Source organism: Aulonocara stuartgranti (genome assembly GCF_965226115.1).
Source record: "Aulonocara stuartgranti genome assembly, chromosome: 1".
Classification (NCBI taxonomy): domain Eukaryota; kingdom Metazoa; phylum Chordata; class Actinopteri; order Cichliformes; family Cichlidae; genus Aulonocara; species Aulonocara stuartgranti.
The window spans coordinates 28,223,705-28,250,362 of NC_138939.1; the positions used below are offsets into that span (position 1 = coordinate 28,223,705).

General features: G+C 41.5%; 2 protein-coding genes across 3 annotated transcripts; one reads left to right on the forward strand and one right to left on the reverse strand.

The window, feature by feature from the left end:
- The first annotated feature begins 1,940 nt into the window (after nucleotides 1-1,940).
- On the forward strand, nucleotides 1,941-11,687 carry lysmd2 (LysM, putative peptidoglycan-binding, domain containing 2). Its single transcript, XM_082538492.1, has 3 exons — nucleotides 1,941-2,544; nucleotides 4,994-5,343; nucleotides 9,578-11,687. Exons 1-3 carry the CDS (start codon nucleotides 2,299-2,301, stop codon nucleotides 9,627-9,629), a joined length of 648 nt encoding a protein of 215 aa, XP_082394618.1. The 5' UTR covers nucleotides 1,941-2,298; the 3' UTR covers nucleotides 9,630-11,687.
- Nucleotides 11,091-24,586, reverse strand: scg3 (secretogranin III). 2 transcript variants are annotated; one of them, XM_082538473.1, is made up of 12 exons: nucleotides 24,162-24,586; nucleotides 23,130-23,182; nucleotides 22,951-22,993; nucleotides 22,567-22,752; nucleotides 21,279-21,421; nucleotides 20,764-20,913; nucleotides 20,469-20,682; nucleotides 19,953-20,069; nucleotides 16,835-16,918; nucleotides 16,159-16,269; nucleotides 14,119-14,208; nucleotides 11,091-11,987 (listed from the first exon to the last, which is right to left on the reverse strand). In XM_082538473.1, exons 1-12 carry the CDS (start codon nucleotides 24,265-24,267, stop codon nucleotides 11,869-11,871), a joined length of 1,416 nt encoding a protein of 471 aa, XP_082394599.1. In that variant the 5' UTR covers nucleotides 24,268-24,586; the 3' UTR covers nucleotides 11,091-11,868. The 2 variants fall into 2 exon arrangements, with proteins under 2 accessions (XP_082394599.1, XP_082394598.1); XM_082538472.1 differs by having other exon boundaries at nucleotides 22,555-22,752.
- Nucleotides 24,587-26,658: the final 2,072 nt, after the last annotated feature.

Here is a 26,658-nt window from a genome sequence, read left to right on the forward strand (position 1 = left end):
AAAAAAATACTTCAAATATTAAAAAGCACTATGAAAAATATCGGAGTGTTTTTGTGCTGTTTGCCAAATTCTTTTTATTTATAGCCTGTAGCACATTTAAACAACAGAAGCTGAGTGCTTTATAGGCATATTTACATTCCATGTCTCCAAAAACATAGATCAACAGAATAGCAGGGAGTATGGCAATGTTTTATTTCTGTCTACACACAGCCAGCTCCTCTGTTGGCAGACCCGATTATTTCCAAGCCTGGGAAAATCCCTCGAATGCTTTTGTACCGCGTACTGTCTAGCGATGATGGAAAATATGCTGCTATCATTGATGGTCGGTCATATGACTGTTGACCATGTCCCTCCCACAGAAGCCTCCTCAGATGTCACATGCAGCGGTTGGTAGTCACACAAACCTGCCAAATGTTCCCACCCAGTGTAAAGTATTGTTCCAGTCCTCATTGGTGTTCAGCACATCAGCTTTATTATTGTTTGGATTTTCCATGATTTTTTCCATGATGGTTCACTCTTTCGCTTAAGTTTTAATTAGCTGTAATATTATAGTTCTAATGTTTTAATATAATTTGGGACATATATGTATAGAAAAAGAAGCTCAGAATAGGTTTGTGAAGGCGCATGATTCACAGTCATGTGCACATCTCAGTCTTAGTGCTGGATGTGTTGACAGGTTTGAGCAATATGACCTGATTAGAGACCAGAACTAAAGACATGTTCTGCTTCATTTAGTTAGTTAGTTTTGTAAAGTGCTGTTTCAGTTATAGTCCATTTTGTTTTATTGTTCAAGTGTATTTCTTTTAATTCAAATGTTTTTTCTCTCCACGCCTGTTTTTGAGTTGACTATAATAACATTGCTCCTGATGCAAAACACACACATGAGAAAAGTGAGTTAGTGCAGTCTTTTTTTCTAGTACAGGGCATGACTGATGCCACCAATCAAAACTCAGTCTGTGCTGATATTTTTTAACTAAAAGCACATCGTTCACCAAAGCCAGTGCTGTATTTTTCCAGTTTTCAGAAAGTGATTTGTAATGTAATGTAATTCGTTTTTCCTCTTTCTTCATGCATTACCTCCAGACAAGTTCCATGAAATTTGCACTAGTAGTTCTTGCACACTCTTGCTGACAAACAGAAGTGCAAACAGCACATACCCACATAGTTTCAGCAATGGAAAAAAATGCACCATCCCCCCAGAAGGCCAAAACCTAGATTCTTATCCTGGGCCTCTACAAGACGAAGCTAAAAGATGAGATAAAAGCACTGCTCTTTGCTTTTGGCCTCATTTTAGTGGTGAAATTGACAAACATGTCTACATTTAATAATAGTAATACCACTACTACGAATAATGACAAAGACCTAATTTTTAATGGCAAAGACATCACCCCACTGTCTGCCCATTTACCAAGTTAGAAAACAAAAACCAATGTGGTGGATATCTTCTTGTTAGTACTCAGTTTAAAAACAGATAAGCTCCTTTTTTTCACTATTCACAATAAAATTTGCTGGTTTTTACTCTGAAACAATGCAACAAGTGGATTCACACACATTATCTGTTGTTGTTTTAAAAAAAAAAAAACTATTATAAAGTCCTTTATTTCTTATAGTATAATTTGTAATGTAGAAAAACAAAGAAGAACCCCCCCCCCCAACACACACACACACACACACACACACACACACACACACACACACACACACACAAAAAAAGCCCAAAGGTCCACAGTAATGTTTTTAAAAATCCCACGGAAATTATAGCCTACTACTAACTTCCTCTTTTTTGCCAGTGGAATTCTCACATAACGTCTGTGGACAGGAAATGAAGGACCACGAAAACATTAGCACTTTCAGGCGAAATAGGACATCTAAATTTTATCTCATTGTATTACAAGATACTTTGGTCAATTAATTTCCTCCTATTTGTGAGCTTATTATTTAGAAATATTTCAGTCATTGCTTGTAATTTTTCACACCAACAGCGAACAGATAAAGCCCGTGCCCTAAATCGGTTCTGCTTCACTTATTTTGAAAATGCAGTAACCGGAAATTGTGTTATAGTCTCCCCCTGCACGCGTTCTGTACGTTCATACGTCAATGTAGCGGATCAATGACAAAAGAGGGCTGTGTGGTAGTGCCCCCCTAAACATGCCTGTTTTCCCCGGGGTTGCATGCTCCATATGACCCGGGATGGGACTCTCTCCGCCGCCTAAATCAGCGATTTAGTTCACTGAAGCGACGGAGCTGGAGCGTTAAAACAAACAGAGGCTAACGGGCTGTTTATTTATTCAAGAGAAGATGGCGGAGTTCTCGCCCGTCCTGCCGATGCGGGATGGAGGAGGACGATTTGCCCAGCCCATCTTCCCTCGGTCCAGGTCCGGTTCCGAGTCAGAGAGTGAACTGTCCCAGAGTCTGGCCCGGACCAAGATCCGCTCGTACGGCAGCACAGCCAGCGTCACGGCCTCCCTGGGGGAGAAATACATAGAGCATCGGGTTACAGACAGCGATACTCTGCAAGGGATTGCTCTCAAATACGGTGTCACGGTAAGGTCGCTTCTCGGCCATAGATAGCAGTGTATGCGTTGATGTTTACCTTGACGGAACTAGAGATTGCATTAAACACACCACACTGACAGATAAGAGGAGCAAACACTGAAACGGACACAAGGGAAGGCATTTTCTCTTACTTTCCACTCTCTGATTCTACTAAAAGTCACGCACTAAGAAATCCGAGCCCAGAAAGTTGTCCGTAAACTCTCTGCATTGTGACTGAACACCTGGGGACTATTTCCGTTCACCTTGAGAGAACAGAAAGCTCACTTCCATATTTTACTTTCGCTTTTACTCCTAATGTAAACGTCAGGCAGTACTGAGGACCCCCCAAATGCAGCTAAATTATTCCAATTTGAAAGAGGCGTGAAATATTTGCTTCGAGGGTTCAGAGTTTCCACTCTGAGTTCAGATGGGTGAGAGCAAAAGTTTGACAAGCTTGCTGTGAGGATGATCACTTGGTCAAAAATGGGCTCTACCTGAGTGTCGACATCTCAAGTTTCCTCAAAAAGTCCAGTTTGTGAAGTGACTCTGCATGATTCCTATCCAGGGTTAGAATAAGTAATCTGCTTCACATGCAATGCTATATTCTCTTAATAAAAAAACAAAACAAAAAAAAAACAATACACGCACACATGCAGGATATTTACCTGCTGTGAGTTAACCACTTCCTGTTTCTTGTTCATTTTTACCCGAAATGACCTCTGAAACAGCCGAAAAATACCCTGCCAGTCACTTCACTGGTTCCCAAATGTAAAACACAAGTTTTACTTTGTTTGAAGGGCTGCTGACAGAACTGACTGATGTTCAGACTGCTGTGACTTCAGGGAGTGAAAGTGTTCCTCTAATATATTACTAATATATTTAAGTTTAAAGACTGGGCTTTTGTGTAAAATAAATAAATACCATATACACTCATCAGCCACTTCATTTGATACATCAGCTGCTGGTTATAGCAAGTTTGTAATTAGCCACTCGCATGGCAGCAACTCTGTGCATTGCGACATATAGACATGGTCACGATGACTTGCTGAGCATCAGAAAGGGGAAGAAGAATGATAGAAGTTACTTTGAACATTTCATGGTTGCTGGTTCAGGATGGGCAGCTGTGAGTATTTCAGAAACCGTTGATCTACTGGGATTTTCCCACACAACTCTGGGGTTTACAGAGAATGAAGAATAAGAAACAGAGAGCGAGAGTCAATCCTCAGGGAGAAAATGCCTCGTTGCTGCTAGAGATCAGAGGAGAATGGCCTGACGTCTTCGAGCTGATAGGAAGGAAACATTAACTCAAATAACTGCTTGTTACATTCAAGAAGAAGCAGAAGAGCATCTTGAGTGCACATCATGTTGAATCTTGAAGCAGATGGCCTACAGCAGCAGAAGAAGACCACATTGGGGTCCACTCCTGTCAACTAAGAACAAGAAACAAAGCCTACAGTTTCCACAGGGTCATCAAAATAGGATGAAAGAAGATTTCAAACAATGGTAAATGGACTGGTTCTTATATAGCGCTTTTTCTACTCTTCTGAGCACTCAAAGTGCTTTGCACAACTTGTGCATTCACACCCATTTGCACAAGCACATTTTTTCTAAGTGCTTTCTAAGTAACATCCACACACACTCATACTCCGATGGATGCATCGGAGAGCAATTTGGGGTTAATATCTTGCCCAAGGATATTTGGCATGCAGACTAGGGGAAGCCAGGAATCGAACCACCAACCTTCCAATCAGTAGATGACCTGCTTTACCGCCTATCTAAACTACAGCCAGGCGGTAGAGCCTGGCTGTAGTTTAGATAGTCTGGATTTCTGCTGAGATGTGTGGATAGGGTCAGAATTGATCATAAACAACACAAAAGGTTATGTCCCTCTTGTCTCCAGTGGTTGTGGACGGTACATCAGATTGAATGTCACATCTACCTGCTTTATGCAGGATCACAAAGCTCAAGTCATCTCAAATTGGTTTCTTGAGCGTGACAGTGAGTTTCCTGTACTCAAATGGCCTCCACAGTCACAAGATCTAAATCTAGCGGAGCATCATATTGACGGGGTGGAACAGGGCATTCTCATTATTGACGTACAGCCGATAAATCCACGGCAACTGTATGATGCTACGCTTTAAAGTCAATATGGAGCAAAATCTCTGAGGAATGTTTTCAGTGCCATGAAGAATTAAGTCAGTCCTGAAGGCAAAAGGCGATTCAAACCGGTACCAGCAAGGTATAACTAACCATGTGGTCAGTGATTGTATTTAAAATACTGCTATCAAATATAGATACGCAGATATAAGATGATTTTCTTTTCAGATGAGAGGCAGGGGTGCCATCAAAATAAGTGTGTAGTGAGAATTTCATCAGAATTGATTAAATAGAGTTTTAACATTTCTTTTTCTTTCTTTCTTTCTTTCTTTCTTTTTTTTTTTTTGCTGTCATCTTCCAGATGGAGCAGATCAAGAGAGCCAATAAGCTGTTCAGCAATGACTGCATCTTCCTGAGGAACAGCCTCAACATCCCCGTGGTGTCAGAGAAGCGCTCCATATTTAATGGACTGTCTCTCGAGTCTCCTGATGGGGATGGTGACACGGCTTGCCAGGAGGCAGACGCACCTTGTATTATCACGCAGGACATCGAGGGACCCTCGCCGCCCCCTTCCCCGCCCCGTGAGCACTCCAGACCTGCTCAGCCTCAGCCAGAGGAGCTGTCAGCCAAAGACTTCTTACACAGACTGGACTTGCAAATTAAACAGTCAAAGCAGGCTGCGCGCAGACTGAAAGAAGAAGAAGAAGTGAGGTGAGGTGTTAAACAACAGCCAGCAAACTGCTTCCTCTTTTATGTGTGCTGATAAGTAACCACTTTCATACTATTTTTGTGAGCACCATTGCTCATTTCAGGTTTTTTCCTCTGGGCCGCTGCTTCTCACACTGGTGCTTTCTTCTAAGCATTGCATCCAATCAGACTTTGTTCTGATTGACCTTTGCCTCATGGTCAGATGCAAAAACTGATACTGTGTCTTGGTTTGGTATCAACCAATGACACGACATAAATGCCAAGTCATTTTTTTTCAAGCGTAGTAGACAGAAAACCGCATAATGTTTGCGTGTTTTGACCTCGATTGACCAATGTTTCACCTTCTCACGTGTCCCCACACAGATGTCACTGCAGGGGCTCGCACACTTGCTTTTAATTTTCCAGACAGCTTCCTGCTCTTTTCTCACATGGGCGCAGTCCAGAAAAGTTCAGGGCTGCAGTGAATTTGCGGAAACAGCTTACAGTGCAGCGTCGTCTGAAGTGAACCGCTCTCATCTTCTCTTTGAGCTCAGCGGGAGCTCGTCAGAAATCCCAGTCAGCATGAATAAGCCCTTTTAAAATGTTCTCACAGAGAGAAGATCGAAGCTAGGAGTACAGGTTTTTGCCGTTCTGCAGTACTAGTCAGGTATTTAGTGTGAGATCTGACTTGCCCTCGCACGTCCTACCTCTGCGTGCTGAGGCAGAGAAGCCGGTCGCGTCTGCTCAGTAGTGAAGCAGCAGTAAGTGCCTGGCGTACAGCGTTCATAGAGAAACGGGCTTTGTTGGTACTATCACTTTGGAGGACTGAGTCACGCTGTGAGTCATATTGCTCCCGCTATCTAGTATTTAACTTCAATATTTGGTTCACACATTCGCCCAACAAGCAAAAGATCCTCCAGTTCGATCCCTGGAGGAGATATGTGTCCTTTGGGGTGCAGTTGTGTCATGAAGGGCATCCGGTGTAAAAGAAAAAAGCAAAATCTGTCAAATTAAATGTGTGCATCTGCCCGATGTACTGAGCCCCTCGTGAATAAGGGAACAGCTCAAAGTAGATACTACATTTGAAAAAATAACCATTCCTGCGTTCTCTTCCTATAATATATATATATATATATATATATATATATATATATATATATTAGGGGTGCAACGATACACAAAATTCACGGTTCGGTTCGATACTTTGGTGTCACGGTTCGATATTTTTTCGATACAAAAAAAATGTTCATGCCTTTTTAATTTGTCATTTATTAAAATTATAAATATATATTTTAACTCAAAAGTACAGTTTTTAAATTTAACCCTAACCCTTGTGCGTGTTTTTTATTTTGACAGCGAATGCGCACCTGCGGACCACTTATGTGCAGCCCTGGTTATTTAGCTCGTCATATTGCAGCCACAGAAATTATTTTGTCCATGAAACCATAAAGCTGCACTTTCTTTTTGCCTTATAGTCTGATTTGTCATAACTTCTCCGTTTTGTGGTAAGCTTTTCTTTGGCTGTCACTTCTTCACCCTGACCTGTCTTATTTGGCTCAGCAGAACTGAAATGCTTTTACACACGCACTCACATAAGCTCAGCGATTCTCTGCGCGATCAACCTCTCACATGTTTAAGCTTGCTGTGGGAGATTTCACTTGTCATGTTTGCATAGTAAGCTAACGATTAATAAGACGATGTCAGAGGAATTGGTGCACAAATTATCATCACTCACAGATCAGTGCTTTCGCTCTCTATACACAGTTCACGTGATTGCAAAGTGAAAGCAAAAAACAAGCGCAAATTCAAACGCGATTTCAATATGTCACATATTGACAGTGGCTCACCGATGCCAATGACATAATTACGCAGCTACATTTCTGAAAGAATGCAAAAGCATTGACATATATTTTTCCTTCCTACAATAGCCCGACGGGCAGGGAAGAGATAGATTTTGGTAGCCCGACTGGAAAAATCGCTAGCCCCGGGACGTCGGGCTAGCGATATTCCTCTGATTGAGGAATCACTCATCTTTGGAAAAGAGAGTTTATTACAGAGAAATGGCTCCTTCCAAAATAAAAGCTATACTATCCGCTTCTTCTGGGCTATATTCTCAGCAGCATATTAAACACATAAGGAGAATCATGTGCTAACAGCTGTCTAAATGACTCGGCTAAAGTTAGTAGCATGCTTGTTGTTTTTGTCTTTGCACTAGGATGATGTCGGCGTAAATGTGCAGTCATATTCGTTGTGTTCCCACTAGTGCTTTCAGGTTAATCTCGTTGAAATGACCTTAACGCCACAACACGGCAAATCTCCGTTAACGAGCTACCACCGATCGCTCCGTGCATGGGGCTAGACGGCCAACACGTTAACGAGCTAACTGCGCTAACACACTAGTTCCCACCCATGTAATTGAGCATTGCATGGCACATCCAACATACTGTTTTACTTTAGTCCATGACGCGCTTACCTTCAGGGTCATACGTCACATGAAAACCAAAATAATTCCAAACGCCAGATCTGAATGAAGGTGGGGGAGGTCCATGTTGCAAGGAGAGCTTAACTTCTGTCTCGCTAGCTTGCCCTGCACTCTTCCTTCTGACTATGCTGTCTGTGTTGAGCGCTCAGTGGATCTGCGCTCGACAGTGCAGCCTAGGCGGAGTAGTCGAACGCAGATTCACTGAGCGCTCAACACAGACAGCATCGTCAGAAGGAAAATTGATAAAATAAATTACAAATGTTGTATTGTTCGATACATATGCGTACTGAACCGAAAGCACTGTATCGAACGGTTCAATATCGATACGAATATCGTTGCACCCCTAATATATATATATCCACCGTTACTGCCTACATACATTACAGTGCAAAATTGTGTCTCTCATTTCATTATTACACACTCTATTCAGCTCATGCATTTCCTATGAATCTATTTTTAAGCACAGATCTGTGCTTTTAACTCTAAATCTGTGGTTTGGTGTTACAAAATGCATCAGCTTTTAATTTCTCTTTCAGAGTTCGCCTGCTGGCTTTGTCAAATCTGTGCTCTGTGTTTAGTCCCGCTTCTGACTTCAGTCACATAAAAGGCTGCCTTATAGTGTGTTTAGGCAAACAAAGGCGCACTCCCTTGTTTATACAGAGTGCTAGGGCAAACACGAGCAGCGTGCCTGCTTGACTTTAATGCCTGGGATGAAATGAACCACAAGCCCCCTTGAGCTAAACCAATGACCCAGTTCTCCCTTCTGAAGACCTTCTATCATTTGTGCACCCGTGGCTATTATATTACAACAAGTTAGGAATACAGCACAGATTAATCTGTAAAATTATGTTTGCATGTTTTAGTGAAAGTATTCACCTCTTCAGTGTATTTTCAACTGCAGGTGCTATTCGGTAAGGTTAGTAACATTCAAGAGATTACAGACACCCTCGCTGAAATTTTCAAAACTAGGCAGCTCATGTTAGAACGGTCTCAATAGCTCCAGAGGTTTGAATTAAAAGTACATACATTTGATTGGTGCATACTGGTGGAATAACCATTACAGAAACATAAACAATGTCAATAAAAACAAATGTTTGTTGTTTTTTTTAATTACCGATACTCTTAATGTAGGACAGCTGTGGGATAAAGCTTACATTAGATGGAGGTGTGATATATCTGTTAAGAACTTTGTGTGTTTATATGTATATTTTCAGGAAATCTGTAATCTAATGGCCGCCACACATTTGAACTACATAACAACATAACTGGAATCTGGTGAACCAGTTAGGTTTCTGTGAGGGTTATTGAAAGCCAAACTACACTGAGAGTAAGTTATTTGTGGTTTAAAAGATTGATTTTATCCTAAGTCGAAGGAAATCCGCCACATCGCATTAGCGGTCATTTCGCTTTTTACCCTCAAAGTTGTGGTATAAAACCTTTTTTGCATCCTTTTTTGATGTTCATCCTCTCATATTTCAGCCTCTAGTTAAATAAACTCTCAGCAGCTTCACTGTTGCTGCAGTAGTCGTAAAAGCGAATGTTAACACTTGTGATGGATCTCAGGACATTGATGTTTTATACTGATCGGCCCACTTTTTCTGAACATGTGAGCTCTGAGCTGTGATTGAGAACGAGGCAGCGACTGGGTCAGCCTCGTCCAATATTCACATCCTTACCTACACTGAAGAGGAGTGAGGCGTAAAAGAGAGTATGTGTCTGTAATCGAATTGAGGTTAAGGCTGTAACATGTTTTTTTAAATTTCCTCTTGTTTGCAGGAGCAGCGAGGAGAATTACGCGGCCCCCACGACATCATACCAGGAGATCTAAAGAGCAATCTGTTTACCCAAAGTCTCGGACACGCTTGCCCACGCACACAAACACTACCGCAGCCTCGTTGCTTTTTTCTTTTTACCTTTTCATGTTTACTGAACCGCGTTCAGCAAGTGTCATTTCTGCCTTTTTATTTATTGAAATGCAGTTCTTATGATGTACATTACAAGCCCATTTCCAAGACTGCTGCTGTGCTGTGTGAAATGTAAATATTAACTTAGCCTGTCCTGGTGGTCATAGGTCAAAAGGCAACACACATCCTAGATATGTTGCGACTTTATCACAGGGCAACCGTTCCCACTCCTACCTATAGTTAATTTAGACTCGCTACTACCAGAAGCGAAGACGCTCATATCTATGGAAGCTTGTTTTTGCCAGAGGAAAAAAGTTTTTCAATCCACAAGTCATCATTTCAAAATCATTTCAAAATTTCAAGGTAGGCATCTGAGAAACTGTGACAGAAACAAGCTTCCTATAGATCTGCCGCCATGCAGGGAGGTCTAAGCAAGACAAGGCCAGACCACTTTTTTGCACATATTCCAGCAGCGTGGCTCTGGAGAGTCTGGGTGCTAAACACCCACTGAAAGCTCGTGACACATTACAAAAACCAAATCTCCCAACAGACGCTCCAGACTGTTCCGTTAAGAAAAGGAGGTGATATAACACGGTAGTGAGAGACGTGCGCCTGACTCAGCATTTTGGCATCCAATTCATAAACGATAATTTATTCTTGTTAAAACAATGTTTTCAAATTCGTCATGCTGTGTTCATGATACGTCTAGATAAATCTGGGGTTTAAATATATGTATGTGTATTTTTTTAAATTTCCATTTTACATGGCACATCTCCTGGAAGTAGGTTTGAGGGTATTTTTTTTTTTTTTTTTTTTTGTAGTTTCACCAAGTCGCTCACATCTCATCTGGAGGAGCATCTGAGCACACGTGCCCGTCCACATATGATATGCTTGCAAAGCTGCTGTACAGAACCTACCTGCTGCATATGGTCAGATACAATCTCACTCACACACACACACACACACACACACACACACACACACACACACACACACACAGGGCGCTAAGCAATGCCAGAAGGATTAGCTTGTTAGACTTCTGATGTTCTAAATCTCCTCCTAGAATAGGATCGTCGGAAAGTATATTCAGGCCTTCCTCATCAGTGTTTACTCGGTTCGAGCTCACCCCACACGGAGGCGGCGGATGGACTCAAGCCTTTGAACGCAGTTCCATTTGCCCTGTTTGAGAACAAATGGGACCGCTCTTATTATTATTTTGTTTTGTGAGTGTGATTGCATTATTTATGTGTGGAGAACTGTCTGTATCAACTGTTTTATTGTGCTTTTAAGTTCTATTGGGTTTTATTTGGACAGAATAAATGCATATTTAAGCAAATATTAAGATCAAGAGTGCTGCTTCTTCATCACAGTCGAGCACAGTCGAGTAAAGAAAAGGCAATGTTTTAATTGCTTTTACAACTTTAGGAAAAAATCACAAATATTTACATTTAAAAATACTTCATCTGTTTTTCCTCTACAGAGATAGAAATGTTGAACTCAAAAGACATGCAGAGAGAACTGATTGAGTCAGACACCGCCCCCTATTGGGCTCTGGAGGGATTACAACAGAACAGGCGTACATAGGGCACTGACATACACAACAAATATATTTTTGGTAAAGTAAAAAGCGAGAGTACATTAGGAGCTTACACATACACTGGAGGGGGAAAAATAAATGTAGGCTAACACAGGTTAAATACAATGAGAATAACTTGATATATGCATGTTTTGCTGTAAAATTGTATGGAAAACAGTTATGACAAAACTACGGCATTATACCCAAAACATTCATGTCCCATTGGAGTCATGTTGGAGTAAAAGCTAGCACTAAAATCTGACAAGTGTGACTTTCCTCTTCGCTCTAGTGATTATTACTCTGATCTTGGCGTGCAAATATAATCAGTTCAGTAGCTGGAAGGAATAATTTAATTATTTTTTTTTTTTATTGTGTTGACAGTATTATGAATTCCCATTTCGTAATACATATAGGAATCTCCGGGAGTTCCCCTAAGCAGGTAGGTTTGAATACAACATTTATACGTTACCATGCCTTCGGTAATAATAAGTTGTAATCTGGGCTTTTTTGAGCATTATTCGTATCAGATTGAGCCCTGGTGTGTGTGTGTTTTTTAGGCCGGGCTGGTTACAGGATGGACAATAGTGTTACAGACTGCTGTAGATCCTCTTGATGGTGTCTCCTTCGTCTTTGGCGATGATGCCCTTCTCGATGTATGAATCAACCTGCTGGTCCATGAAATCCTTCAGCTTGGACAGGTCATAATCTGGAAAGATGAGGAAAACAGGAGAAGATCGTGAGGTTAAAGGAAAGATCAGACATTCTAGAAGTGCTGTCTTTTTAAGATGGCACACCCAAACAGGGTTCAAGGAGGATTAAGGTCATTTTTGTCTTAGGCCGAAATGCACGAAATGAAATGAGGTCAAAAGATCTCAGAGCGAAACACACTTGCCAGTTAAATAACTGCTAACTAAAAGACTTTGTGACATTGTTTTCCACCATGCTCTAGACAACTAATTGTCATTTGAAACGGCACCATATGGCTGTGGCTATATTTAGAGTTGAACACAGCGTAACTCTGTATTATCCATCATGGTAACAAATGAGTGCAGGCAAACAGCTGCCGCAACACCAGCACCCCTCTCTGTGCTAACAGACTCTGAGTAAAGTGGCTGCAGGAGGCTAGAGGACAGCCAACAAGTCCCACAGTCACTCCCGAGCATCTTCCTAACAACATTTCTAACAGAAGCAAATTATTAAACTGCTCGAAGATACAGTTGATTTGACGGACATGATGTGCGTGAAGGATTAGCAGGATGTAATTAGAGACAGCACTACTTCTCTCAATCTTGGCACTGAGGAGCCAAGAGCCCAAACCAGGATGCGGCCTCTACGTCCATCTGCTCTTCTGGCTAATCTCTGTGGTGCGTAGGCGTAAACACACACAGAGTCTGCTGAGATTGTTGTAATGGGTACTTCTGGCAGTGAGCACAATAAATGGCCCATCTTACACTCTCTGTTTCTATGAGGGTGTTTTTTTGTCTAACACTCTGAAAGAAGAGAGGACGAGGAAGACGAGAACTTTAGAGAGCGTTTTAAAGTGGTACAAGCTGTGCTAGATAAATAGGGCCTGGCGGTGTGTCGTTTTAGTTACTGAGTGTCTCGGTATGGGAAAATTGGGTGATTCTCGGGCACATTTTGACCCTCTGTGTGTTCAGCCTGAACTTGTCCTTTCTTACACCAGTATCAGTCTGTCCCCTGTCCAGATCACTGACAGGCAGGCAGGGAGGCCCTCTGTTGTCCCAGACAACTCCTCCACGCACTTGAATGCTAATGAGGTGTCCTATATAGAGCAAGGTCAGAGATGAGCTCCAGACAAAACTTCCCTGCTGCTTTGCTCCGCTCTGCTATTCAGTGCTTTAAGCTCACTGTCAGTCTCTTGCTTTTCTTCTCTTTCCCTTCCGTGTTTAAGATCCACACGAGAATCTGGGTCACACTTTGTTTTTTCTTTTCTTTAATTCCTGTGTTTGTCTGGTTCACTATTGATCAGCTCAGATTAGATCAAGCCTGCCAGCACAACAGATATAAATCTCACTTAGCTGGAACTGTTTACTTATTTTCTTTTTTCGCTGTTTTTGTCTGGGATTTCCTACTGAGATGATCGCCATTGGGTGGATGGCCTCAATAGTGAGAACTCATTAACATTTCATTCTGCTCTGCTTAATTAAGCACCACTGGGCATCGATTTTACTCTGTGGAGAGCCCAACAGCAGGTTCCTATTGTTAGACGAGTGCACCGTAGTGTGTGAAACTTCCACAGTTTCCACAGATCTGCAGACTTTCTTTATGGAAACCGATTGTTCCGGGAAAGAAATACATTTGAAAATATACAAACATTACACAAAAATCCCGAGACAGATGCTGATGCCTGATATTTTAGTGTTGTGGAGCAGGGTAAGTATCATTAAATATATTTCTTCTTCAAAGATGCCATCAATGATGAGGAACAGGTAGGAGGGACTAAATGAACTGACCTTTGTCTCTGAACAAGCCAGCTGTATCACAGCAATTAGGACAACTCATTTACAGTTATCCATATTCATGAGGTCTGGAGTGGAGCGTCTATGTTAGTATCCCACTCTCTTTGAAAATGCAAATCAAGGCGAACAAAAGAGGCTTCAATTTTTCCTCTTCTTTGCCGCGTCGCCTCAGACCTGTGATCTACAGCTGTTCAGTAAGGAGAGGACAGCTTCTAGTTCTGGCTCGTAGTGCTCAGCAAAGCCGTTCAGGACTCAGCGTGGAAATGTTTGTGTCTTTTGCACAAAAAGCAGACACACGAGAACGAGGTCTGTATCCAGTTTTTCTCATCTATTGTCGAACGTGAGGACACGTCTCACCATCTTTGCCCTCTTCTTTGTTGTGTTTCTTCAGCCACTCGATGTTCTTCCTGATGGCCTCCAGATAAGTCTCGGATTTGCCAGGCCGATCTGGAGTTAGAGGAAAGGGGAAAATGAAGAGAAAGGCAGGCGACGAACCGGCTCGTTGAGATATTATAAAATGCAAAAAATTTCAGCTCAGGTAAGCTTTGTTTTCACCAAAGAATCAGTCTGTGCTGTCTTTGGCATGTCAATTATTTATAGCTCAAAACTCTTCAAAAGCAAAAAGCGCACTTTGTTTATTTTTACTTTTTTCTTTCAGAAGCCATGGAAACACAGATTTTGACAACACAAGATTTTTCCTTTAATAACTTGGCAGCACAATAAAGCACTGCTGTTGAAATCAGATGCCCACTTTAAAAAAAATGGTAGAAATGGTGCCTGTTTCCCCCCCAAAATCAAAATCCTTTTGACAGTTTACTGGTTCTTACTAAATAAAGCTTCTTCTCTTTCATGCCCACACACACCCTGAACGCCTCCTCTTGCGCTGTATAACTTGGGTTATTCAGATGCACTTCCCCGCAAAATCTGCAGCACCGTGTCCCACACCAGTGAGTGTGTTTTCATCTAGTTATCGGAGAAAGTCGCTAAAGAAGTTAGGAAAACAAATCAGGACAGGAAGACCAGAGGAAATCTCAGAATGAAAAAGCTGAACAACCTGGTTGTTGGACCTTTAAGTATCATTTGCTATACTCTGTCATCATAAGACAAGTCAGCCCCTTTTCACACAGGTTTAGGTGTGGGCTTGGTTAGATTACTAACCCCAGTATTGCTAATTTGTTTTGAAGTGATGGTTTTTACTATTCTAAAGACAGGAAGGATAAGCAAACAAATCAAAGGTGTGTGTGACACAACCATTGTTTTCCTCATTCATCATGAACAAACCAGCAGGAAAACAAGTTTTGGAAATAGTATAAAGCCGCACTAGTGACAATGATGCAGTGGTTACTTTTCCTTCTTTTCTAAACTCAACTGGTTGATCTTTGGGTCAATGTGACAAACAGCTGCAGAAACTTCAACATCCATTACTGCACTGCACTGGAAAAGGGTTCTGAAATTAGCATGTCCACCCAAGTGTGATGTGTTCTTTCAGAGCTTATCAGAGCTGGGCCTGATAAATGGCTATTCCAGAGTCACGTAACCCGGGACTGAATGACAGTTGTAATCTTTCCCCTTGGAGTCAAAACCCAGACCTTAGCGAGTGTTGAAAGCAGGCCTCAAGTGTTGGTTTGAATCGAGATAATGATCATGTTTTATTCCCTGTAACATTCACCGCTTGCAATCAAAGACATGTATAGTTTCACTTTCTGACACAGAAAGCTCAGTTACAGTTATATATTTCAGCAAACTTGCAATGATTTGATGAATCACACATCAAATTTGGATTTTAACCCAATTTGTTCCGTAAATATCATATTATGCAACTCAGCCTTTTAACATGCAGATAAACCAGAGTTTAGTAGGCAGCACTTCATATTTCCTTCATTTCCTGCTGAAATGTCATGGTGGTAATCCTGCTCTGTGATTCATTTGTTTTTCCTCTTTATGCACTCCTGTTTGTGTGTGCGTACATGCGTGGATTAGATTGATGAGTGGGTACAGCACAGCAGACAGGGACACAGAATAATGGCAGCTGTGACAAGCTTTCCTTTGAGTGCTATTGGACTGGCCTAGTTCAGGGACTCGAATACACAGCGCTGTATATTTCAGTGGCAGCTCTGCTGAAAAACAAAATGTCTGAAATTGTAGTCAGCCTAATAGTCAGGTAGGAAAGGATGATTTGCTTCAAAGAGCTAATCTTGTGGGATTTGCAATATTTGTGACTCATGTATTTATTTGAGATGTTTGGCACTAAACAAACCCTAAAAAAATAATGCAAGAAAAGAATTACAGGAGCGTAGCTTATTGCTTTGCGAGGGCAAAACTGTTAGATAGCATCAAATTATTTTAGATTTTTCTTTTTAAATCACAGAAAAAAAGATGATTAGGTAGTGGACTGACTGGTCTCAGCTGATGGCTGCTCTTCCTTGGTCGAATCTTTCAGGTTCTCATATTCCTTCTGCATCTTGGCAGCTTCAGCTTTGGTGTTGTCATCCTCATCCAGGTTTTTCCCTACAGCAAAGAAACAGGACAGGAATCCTTAAAAAAATCCTGGTCTGTTGCTGACAGCGATGCTTAAAGCTACAGGTGAACAACTTCATTGTTTAGTTAAATTACTTACATTGTATACTTTGTTTAGTCTTTAAAAAAATCTGATTTGATATTGTAAAACATTAATACATTTTAATGGTGGATTGTCCTGCAGGCTGTATGTCTAGATGAGTGACGTTGCTCAATAGCACACAAGAAGTAGCATGTAACCATCTAAATTACTGTTTTCAGGTCCACATTTAGAAAATGTTAAGCATGATGCAGTGTTCTCACTGGTGAGCTTTGGGGTGTTGCTAGGTGGATTTAATCTTCTAGTGTAGACAGTTTTTAGTGTTAAGCTAAGCTAACTGGCTAATGGCCAGAAGTGCATTCCTGCCTTTAGCCGGTTAGCTTAAGCAGAAGGGCATTCCTGATGGAAAAAAAGTAAAATAACTGAACTGAAACTATTAATGTGTTAATAATATATGTTAATGATAGTTTCATTAATGTCTGGCATGTCTGGAGGATAGTCTGTGCAGCTGTTTACCGTTTGGTCCAGTAAACTCAGGTGGCAGGAGAGGTTTGCCCCGCTTGTTCTTGGTCTGCATGGCTATCATAGCGTCCAGGTTCTCTGCAGGTGTATGAAACACAACAAACAATTTAGATTTCATATTAGATTTCATCAGCGTCACGCTGCTGCTCCACAGTGAATGAAAGCCTCTTAAGTGCTTGAGTGACCCGCACTGTTCCTGTGTGACTCAGAGCCTGATTATCATTTAAATCGAGTGTCATCTAATTACTGAAAAGAAGTCTCAGGAGTACAACAAAGGGATAAACATAATCTTGTGTTTTCCACTATTATTTCCACAGATTTATTTATGCATGCAGTATGAGAAGAGCCCTCACAGAAATCATTTATGTACAAAGCAGTTAACAGTGAGCTAAATCTATTTATTCTCTCTTTTAATCACTCACAAAGACTAAAAAAAAATGGCTGCATTTATTTGGGGGGGGGATAGACCAGGTATGCATATATGGTCATGATGGTCTCACTTAGGTGTTAGAAAACATGGAATGAGACAACCAGGTAATGCAGCTTAATGAGACATCCAGTCCTATCTGGATTAACAAAGGGGTGAACCTCATGTTCAAAAATAAAGGAAGCAGATGTTCTCAGATGTACCTCACAGTCCCCTCATTTAGCATTTAAAAGATTTATTTACGCATTTAATCCCTACAGTGCATTTATGAGCAGGTAGAAGGACTCTTAAGTGTTTTTTTATGTATTCTGTGAAGATTATTTTCTATGAAGACACAGCTGATATAATTACAAGTCTGCAGATATGGTTCCCTCATAGCGTAATTAAGTTCCCCACAGAGTTGTATTATTTTGGTTAATAAATGTTTACTCAAACTCCCAAAGTGCACCTCACTGTCTGAAAGAGGTCATATATACTGGAATAAAATAAAATAAAATTATGGATTGGTAGAGTTTGGTGAATAAAATATGACCACATATGAGAGCGGAGGAGCAAAAGAGTTTTTGATGGTGGATATTAGGACAGAAGGACGATAAAGATGTAAGACAAACAGAAAGGTTCAGTTTGTTTGCTGTCACCGAACATCGTAGAGCTTTGCAATTTCCTCTTTCATCTTTGCTCGCTCCGGCCTCCGGCCTCCTTCCTCCATTTTTCTTTTTTATTATTCAACCATCTCACTCTGCTCTGCACTTTCTGTGTATTCACTCCACCTCCTCCCACCTGTGCCACAGTGGAAGCCCATTATTTTACTCTCTCCTCTGTGCTCGCACGCACACGCACACAACATTTCTTACTCGCCCACTCTCTCCCCCACGTCTTACTTTCTAGCTCAAGTCCTGCATCATCCGCTGGCAGATTGACAGCTGTGTGTATTCACTCGTGTACCTGTGTGACTCACTGGAGCGCCACAGGCAGATGGGCATGGGGGGGAGGGGGGCATTTACGTATTGTTTTTCCATTATCTTATTGCAACCTATGCTATAAAGCCAGAGGGGTTGCCTAGGAAACTCACATCCGCTCTCGTGGTATATGGCTGTTTGCTTTTGTAAGTGACATCAGCAGTGGTCATTTCCTCTGTGTAAGAAACAACACTGGCCAGCTGCTGTCAGGGGTCACTCAAAGGAGAATTGATTCATCTTTTTATAACCGACATACGGCAGGTTAGCCCTCCCAGACCTAAGGATCTAAGGACTGTGTTTTAAATATCTTTAAGCTTTGAGAGAACAAGCAACAAAAAGACATATGTTAGAATTCTAGAAGCTTGAAGAATAGAACCTGATGTTAAAGTCGAACTCGGTCCTAAGTATGCATGAAAGAAGATTTTATTTCCGTTGTCTCTTTCTATGACTGAATGTCAAACAGAGATGACAGCTGTCCCTTAAACGTGCCTGACTTTTCCACTGGCCAGTGATGTGATGGACGTCCATTAAAAAAAAGAAAGCAAGCAGTCTGATTTTACAGGGTGCCCTTGACACTAATCTGTCTCTGCAGGCTTTACGCTCCACTGCGTCAGCTGATAGCGAACATTAGCTTGACTGAACGCAAACAGAGCACAGGGGGAAAGCTCAGGTAACTCGGAGACAGAGAAATGTGCGCATGTACATCCAGCTGGTTAATGCAACGGATGGGTGGAAACCTACAGCTTTTATCTGCATGTTAGCTACACATGTAAGCAAAACAAGTTCAAACATTGGTGGTCAGTAATCTAGATTTGGCAGCTTTATCGATGATTTCAAGTGACTGCAACAAAAAAAGGCTTCAAAAAACTAAAATCCACTCAATAGCTTTTGAAGATCTTCATCAAAATTATGGTCAAAATTAGAAATCAACTCTTATCCAACAGTTTTAACAGACACAAAAAATTGTATTATGATTTTAAGGCAAACAGATCAACAGTTATTAGGTAAAACATGTTAGTTTCCATGACCTGTTAATGCCAAATGCACAGTTTGTTTCTGCTGTTTGTTTGTGTGCTGATAAAATAACGCAGTAACTCTTTAGTGAAACTCTTTCCAGTAAAAACTGGGAAAAATGATTAAAAAAAAGGAATAGAAATGGAAACCATATGGCTCTTTAAACAAAGCTTAAGTCAATGAATTGTTTTTAAAAGTCGACCTGATAGCTGTGATCCAGAGGTGCCACTGCAGAGATGCAAACATGAGCTTGCAATCAGCGTGACAAATGTTAAAACTGCATTAGAGCTCTGATTGAATCCAACAGAAGGAAAACAGAGAAGAAAGAAGAAAAAGTAAAACATCACTGTGTCTGTGCTGCGCTGCTGATCTGATCAAATAATGATGTTGTCCAAGCTCACATTAGAAGCCCCGTGGGACTTTTTATAGCACTCAACATGCCAACCACATTAAGACCTTGAATTGCAGCTGGAAAAAGCCAATAAATTGACTTTGTGCTACTTTGTCATTACCATTACCAAGATGAAAAATGATCTGTCAAGATCAACATTACTGAATTATGACGATGTCCTGCATGTACATAATATTATTTACCACAAATAGAGCAGGATCTTCAAGGACTTCTGCCATCTATTATACAATCCTTTGCCTCCCATTAAATCGCTGAGAATCTCCAACCGTTACACAACATTAGCATTACGTTATGTCTTACCCAGATAGGACACTCCCTCCTCTGGCGTGATGGTGCCGTACTTCACCATCATTTTGACAAAGTCAATCAGAGTCTTCATGATCGTGATCAGCGTCTCTCTTTCCTGGGTGTCTTGTTCTGCAACAGCAGAGCAGAAGACAAATCGCAAACCGGTGTCTAATAATGGTAACTGCCTACCGTGGCCTTTATGTGACCACATGGTGTTTGACTCTAGGGGTTATAATGATTGGATTATAAATAATTAGTTTTGTGTGTGTGTGTGTGTGTGTGTGTGTGTGTGTGTGTGTGTGTGTGTGTGTGTATTTGATCTGCACTTCCTAGATCTGTAAAGGGAAAAATGGTGAACAAAACAAGCTGCACCTCGATCTCTTAAAACAACCTCACCAAGATTAACAATCTAACCCTGTTCTCGATCTGAAGAACTGCTATCTTGGGGTGGAATTGAGTGTAACAAAGATATTTTTGGGTGTGGTCTAACGCATCACAGAGACTTTGTGGACATATTTGTTTTTGTACCTGAGTTGAGACTTTTAAGCAGACGGTAGAAGTTTGGGAAGTACTGCAGGTCCTGGAGCCCATCTTCAGGGCTCACCTCATTGCCGTCATCAGCATCCCTGTCCCAGACGTTGTCCCCATCTTCTTCCGCATCTCTGTCCACCTCGTCTTCAATCTCATCATCCTCCTCATCCTCATCCTCCTCGTAGCGCCTCCTGGGTGGCTCCCATGTGTCCTGAAAGGGTGTTGTTTTTTGTTATTGTTGTCATCCTTATTCTTATTATCATTACATTCACCATTTTTTGGGAGGTTTTACCGCATTTGTGTCAGAATCCTCATCATCCTGAGCACCTCTAGCTTCTTGGTCAACGTCCTCAATCTCGTTGTTTTTGGCGTTTTTGGTGATGAGATCCTGGAGAGCCTCTGCCACCTTGTACTCCAGAGTATCTGCCTGATTTTCAGTGATCTATAAGACAGCAAAGTGAAAGAGGCAGGCTGAGAATGATTGTGTGCGGTAAGAAATGGACTGTAAGATGGATACTGGTGGACTGGTGATAAAACTCCATATATCACGTATTGATCACTATCACTGAGCTCTCCGTCTCAGGGAGGACTGAAAAAGTTTTTATTGACTGGCAAAAAGCAAACAAACAAAAAAAAAAGCAATTCACAGCCAAAATGGTGCAAACACAGAACAATTCACACGTCTCTAAATCTTAACCCATGAGGAAGCAGCGAGCGCACAGAGAGGGAGAGAGAGAGAGGGCTCCCGCTGAGAAAATGCCATGCGGCATGCTGTGCTGAACTGAATGATGGAAGCTTACAACTTACCAGCCCCAGTTTGAGCAGTTTGGAGACGATCCTGTCGAACACTCCCCTGTCGTCTTCCTCGTAGATCTTATTCGCAATCTTCTGAACAATGGCATCAGCCGTCAGCGGGGTGCCGTCGATTTGGCGGAAGCTTTCTGGGTCGTCTGAAAGGAGAGGACACTCGTGTTATCGTTTGGTAGCTTTCTCGAGACACTTTTTTAGCTGCTTTAATGTGTGCACTACATCGACTAAAGATCCTTTTCTTTCTTCACTTCTTTACTTTGATTCAACTTTTCTGTTTTTCTTTTTTCATTTTCACAATAAAATGTCAAACCTGGACCCGGAAACAAGTCTCTCTTTTATTAGATTTGCTAGTAAAAAGTTGTTTTCCCTCTCCTCACATTCACCATATCTCTGCCTCTATTACTGAGCACGAAATGTGCAATTTTTACAGCTTGTTCTCTTACATAACATCCTCTGCTGCTTCTCAAAGTCCAAAGACAATAAAAATAAGCATCGACAGGATGCTTGTGCCTGCACTGGCCTGACTGAATCATCGCTGATGCATTTAGCCTTCAAACACCAGGAACCTATTTTTGCTTCACGCTGCAAAATGAGAAATGAAATCTAGACCACACTTGCCAAATATAGCCACTTGTCATTGTTGGACTTTATGCACAAATCAATAAAGGACGGCGCTCAGTGGTTTGTGTCAGAGTCACCTCACCTCAGAGACAGCTCATATGCTGATGATAAAATTACATGCAGCCAAACGTGTGCACATCTGATAAAGTCCAGTGAGACAAAAAAAAAAAAAAAAAAAAACCCCAAATATAAATGTTGAGAAATGTGTTTTGGCTAAATTTACAAATATTAAAAGAGCAATGACAGCAACTGGGGATGAATGCATTTTACATCACGTCTTAAGTCAAAGCCAGAGCAGTGACAGGCATTATTTACATGGGACAGAGATGAGATACTGCACTAATATTCAACCATGCCAGGCTATGTGTTCACACAGCTTCCTGTGAAGAGATTAAAGAAGAAGCCAGCACTGTAGCTGAACATCAGCGTTCACAAACGCAGTCAGGGAGAGGATAATCATGCATTCACATGTTCTCTCTCTGACTCTTGTCTCTGCTCATCCCCATCACACACTCATGTGTTTATCCTGCCTGCTCTTCCTTAAAACGCCTGCCCGGTGTCCTGCCAGCGAAAGGACAGAAGCACGCAGCGTGAAGCCTGCCTGTAGCAAAGGGGCCAAAGTTACAGTGCATGAAATCATGACAGCGTGTACCCTGGTACTTGCCGTAGTCCATCCCGTTCTTGGTGGAGTCATAGTCCTCAGCGAGACGTCGGCTCTTGGTGGAATCTGACTCGTCAGGAATGTACTGATCGTCCTTCTTCTTGGCAGGCACCTCGGTGGTCTCCTTTGATTTCGGGCCTTCAGCCAGCGACTTGAGCATGGTGAAGTCATCGTGGTTCTGCTCTGACTCTGTCGGGCAGAGGAAACAAAAAAGGGGGGTAAAGAAAAGTGAGCGCTAAAGATGAACTCATCTTACATTACTGTGGCTGCAGCAGTTTTTCTTCTCAGTACGGATGAATTCTGTTTTACTGGAAGTGCTGCAACATGATTCCACTCGGCAGGCGGAAATAAAGTCATTAATTGATTGGCAATAAGGTTTCCCCTTACCAGCTGACTGTACTGCAGCCTTCACGCTGTCCGCCTCTGCGATCTGAGGAAATTCAAAAAATAATTTCCACTCAGGATATAAGCTCTGATTAATAATGTTTGCCGGGTTAATACCCCGGTTATTTGCCAAGTGGCCATAAAGCTTATTTGTCCGGATATTGGAGGAGAAAGGAGCTTACCTGCTCTTGCAGAGGTCTTTCTTCTGTCAGCTGTCTATTGTACACAGTTTTATCTGTGCCAGGAAAAAAATGCATGCAGTTACTAAACAGCTGGATTGTCCAGACTTTATTACTGACAAACAGAGCCAGATTTGAAATGTAAATATAAAATCAATGCTGTGAAATACTTGTACAGGAGGCTCAAATGAACAGTATAGAAAATAGATATATTTAATATTATAGTGATGCTCATCCTATTCTTAAATTATAATCCCACATAGATTTTGTTATACTCCCTTTGTCCTATATTACAAATAAGCAGCCTGGCTGTCGATGAGGCTAATCTCAGAGCCAAAAAACTGTAACAAGAGAAAAAAAAGGTGAAAAACAAAGGACAGGTCACTGTGTTACAAAAGGCTTCTTGACCTTTTAAAGGTCTCCCCAGAACAGTGAAAAGTCACCCAGTGCAGGGGTCAACACGAAAAAAATAAAAAAATAAAATACAAACCAATAGATAACTAACAACTGTACAACCAGTAAGATAGTTAAACATGTCTCATTTAAAAAAAACTAACTTTATTGAATAAATGCGTAGCCTTCATGCGTCCCTGCTCTCCTAACTCGCCACCGCACAAGCACAGCTTAATCGGATTATCAAACAAAAGATTAAAATGCAGCGAAAATAGACCACAAGCGGCCTCGAGCCAGGCGCCTTTAGAAACACCACCGGTCAGGCACTGCCGAGCTGGACCTTAACTTTAGGGAGTCCGCTTTTTATTTATTTATATACTCATTATTGTGCTGTTATGATTTATGAATCAACAGATTTAAAACTAAATTTAACCTGGAGCTCTAAAACGTATAAAACCCACAGAAATATCAACTTAGTAGGATTTTTTTTGGATTTTTTTTTTTAACATTTCAACAACCATGTGCTTAAATAAAGACTTCCATTGTGGACTACTTTGTGGCATTTTATAAAATCCCCTAAGCAATCACTGCTCCACCAGCCCGCAGACTGAGAAGAGAATTCCACGATTGGTTTCAACTCACCGTCCGCTGAGGCTGGTGTAGGTGTGGGGAAGGCAGATGTCTGGCTCACTACATTCAGGGCAAGAAGCTGGAAAAGGACGAAAAGGCCAACGTGTTTTGACGCCATGGTGATAATAACTTGTCTATTTCTCCTCGGTGTCCCTGCTGTCCGGTTTCCTCCTCCCCAACAAAAGTGCTGAATGTGTGGACAGCTCCGCTGCGCTTCGGCCGGCCGATGGTGCTGAAACTGCCGCCCTGAGGAACCCGCTTCTGCCTGACGTACCGGGCGGGGTTGGGGCTGGTCAAGTCTCTCCACTGGAGCTGTTGACGAGCCGCGGTGCTGAAAACAGGTCACGGTCTCTGTAATTATAACCAGATAAGCAGGGAGGCTCTCCAAGCCCCGTGTGAGCTACAGCATCACCTGCTACGGCAGTAAAAGAGCCCACTACAACAAGACCTGCCCCCTTCTGCCTTTACTTAGGAGGAGGAGGGGGAGAGAGAGGGAGGGAGGAAGAGGAGTTAAACACTGTAAAAAGTGTTGATGTGCACGTGAAGTCCACCTACATATCTTATAAGTTCTCCATTAATAATGCGTGGAAGCAAGGGCGATAGTTTCACACACACTGCTGCAAAACGTGAGAACAGGTTAAGATTCTGCTGTGTGGATATTTGATGCGTTTATGATCATCAACCACTTTTAGTGGGGAAAAAATCATCTAAAACACGCGAGACTGCGCTGAAAGTAAAGAATATTTATGTAGGATCAGATAATTAATTGATAACACATAAAACTGAAGAGAAGACGAAGCAAAGCCGTAAAGCTGAGTATGATTTTTTTGCAGCACATGAGCAGTGGGGGGTGACCCCGCCCACTCCGTGCGTCATCCACAACCTGCGTCATGGTTGTAGATCTTCTTGTCAATAGCAACCGCTATTAAAACAGCATTTGAGCACATAAACAAAGGGTGCACACGCACATCAGGCTCGTTTTATGACCGCTGTCCTTTGGCCGCTAATTAGATTTAGGCTTGTTTCATGAAGGAACCAGCAGGTGGTTTGAAGTGGTATAACAAAATGAAATACTTCGATTCTAAAGTTCTTGCGAAAAAAAAAATGAGTGCAGGAGATAAACTTCATTCGTTTTGCACTTAATAGTTCAAATGGTTCATCCAAAAATCAGATGCCATCCTGAAAGCTGTCGGTCTGCAGCGCACTCATATTTCACATGTCACAGTGTGAAAGCAGCGGGCTGTGGATGCAACCAGACAGTCATTAGGAGCATATGAGCTGGATGATGTGGCCTGTCACTGCTAATCCTCCGGCTTTAGCTTAAAGTGCATCCCGGTCAATAATTGGACAATTCTTCTTCATGTCACATCATTCATGTTTGTTGGTTTGACAAGCTTCAATATTATTCTTTAGGTTGGCAAACAGCTGCCTTTCTCCCCTCACAGGACATTAGGAGGGAACCTATGAGATCTCTTCCTTGTTAATACTTGGTGCTACTGGTTTATGTGTTTGTCTCTTGTTAAAATTGTTTGCTTTTCGTTGAATTATATATAAAAAAAATACAACATGATGTGGTATAGGTCAATATTCTTTTTTTCCCCTCTCACATACTGGTTTGTTGGGAAAAGCAGGTGTTCATTTATTGCCAACATTATCAAAAGGTAAACATAATATCTAGTTTGTGTTCATAAAATATTTAATTTTCTTAGGCTTAAACTGAGAGGAATAATTTTTAACAGTAAACAGTATGCACTGTACTGTGCAAAGACATATGTTTTTATAATTTTCTTGGAAAATAGGTAATATGTGTCATAGTTTATTAAAACATGTAATCATACATTGAACTACAGCATTTGAGAGTTTGTACAAGTCTTCAAAAAAGCTTAAAAGTCAGCATTTGACCACCTTTTTCCTTCAACACACTGTGAACTCTCTTAGACAAGTTTATTTGCCATGTCTTCAAGCAGTCTTCAGGAATTGTTCTCCAGGCTACTTGAAGGACATTCAAAGCTCTTCTTTGGATGTGTGTACCTTTTGTTCTGTTATCTGTCAGGATGATCCCACACTGTATGTTGAGGTCTGAGCTCTGGGGAGGCCAATTCGTGACTGTGTGTTTTTATCAAGATATGCTTTTACTGCATTGACACTTTGTTTGGGATCATTGTTAAAAAAGAATCTGTTCCCTGTTGTCCTTCCACAGAGATCATTTGTGACAAGGCTTCAGCAAATAGTAGATGAATCAAATGAAGCATCTCTCGGGTATTTTTCAGGTCTTTCTTTTCCTCTTAAAGACATGACTTTCAGGTACTGTTTACTGTAAATGTCGGTGTGCTGCTTCCTCTTCTGTCCTCCACTTGTCCAATTTACTGAAAATGTTCAAGGACACACTGCACACTATATTGAGAAATGCCAAGTTTTCAGCCAATAGTCCAAGGAACCAAACTAAAAATGATCAGGTACAAGGACCAGACTGAAAATGAGTAACAAAGCAACCAATGTCCAAAGAAGA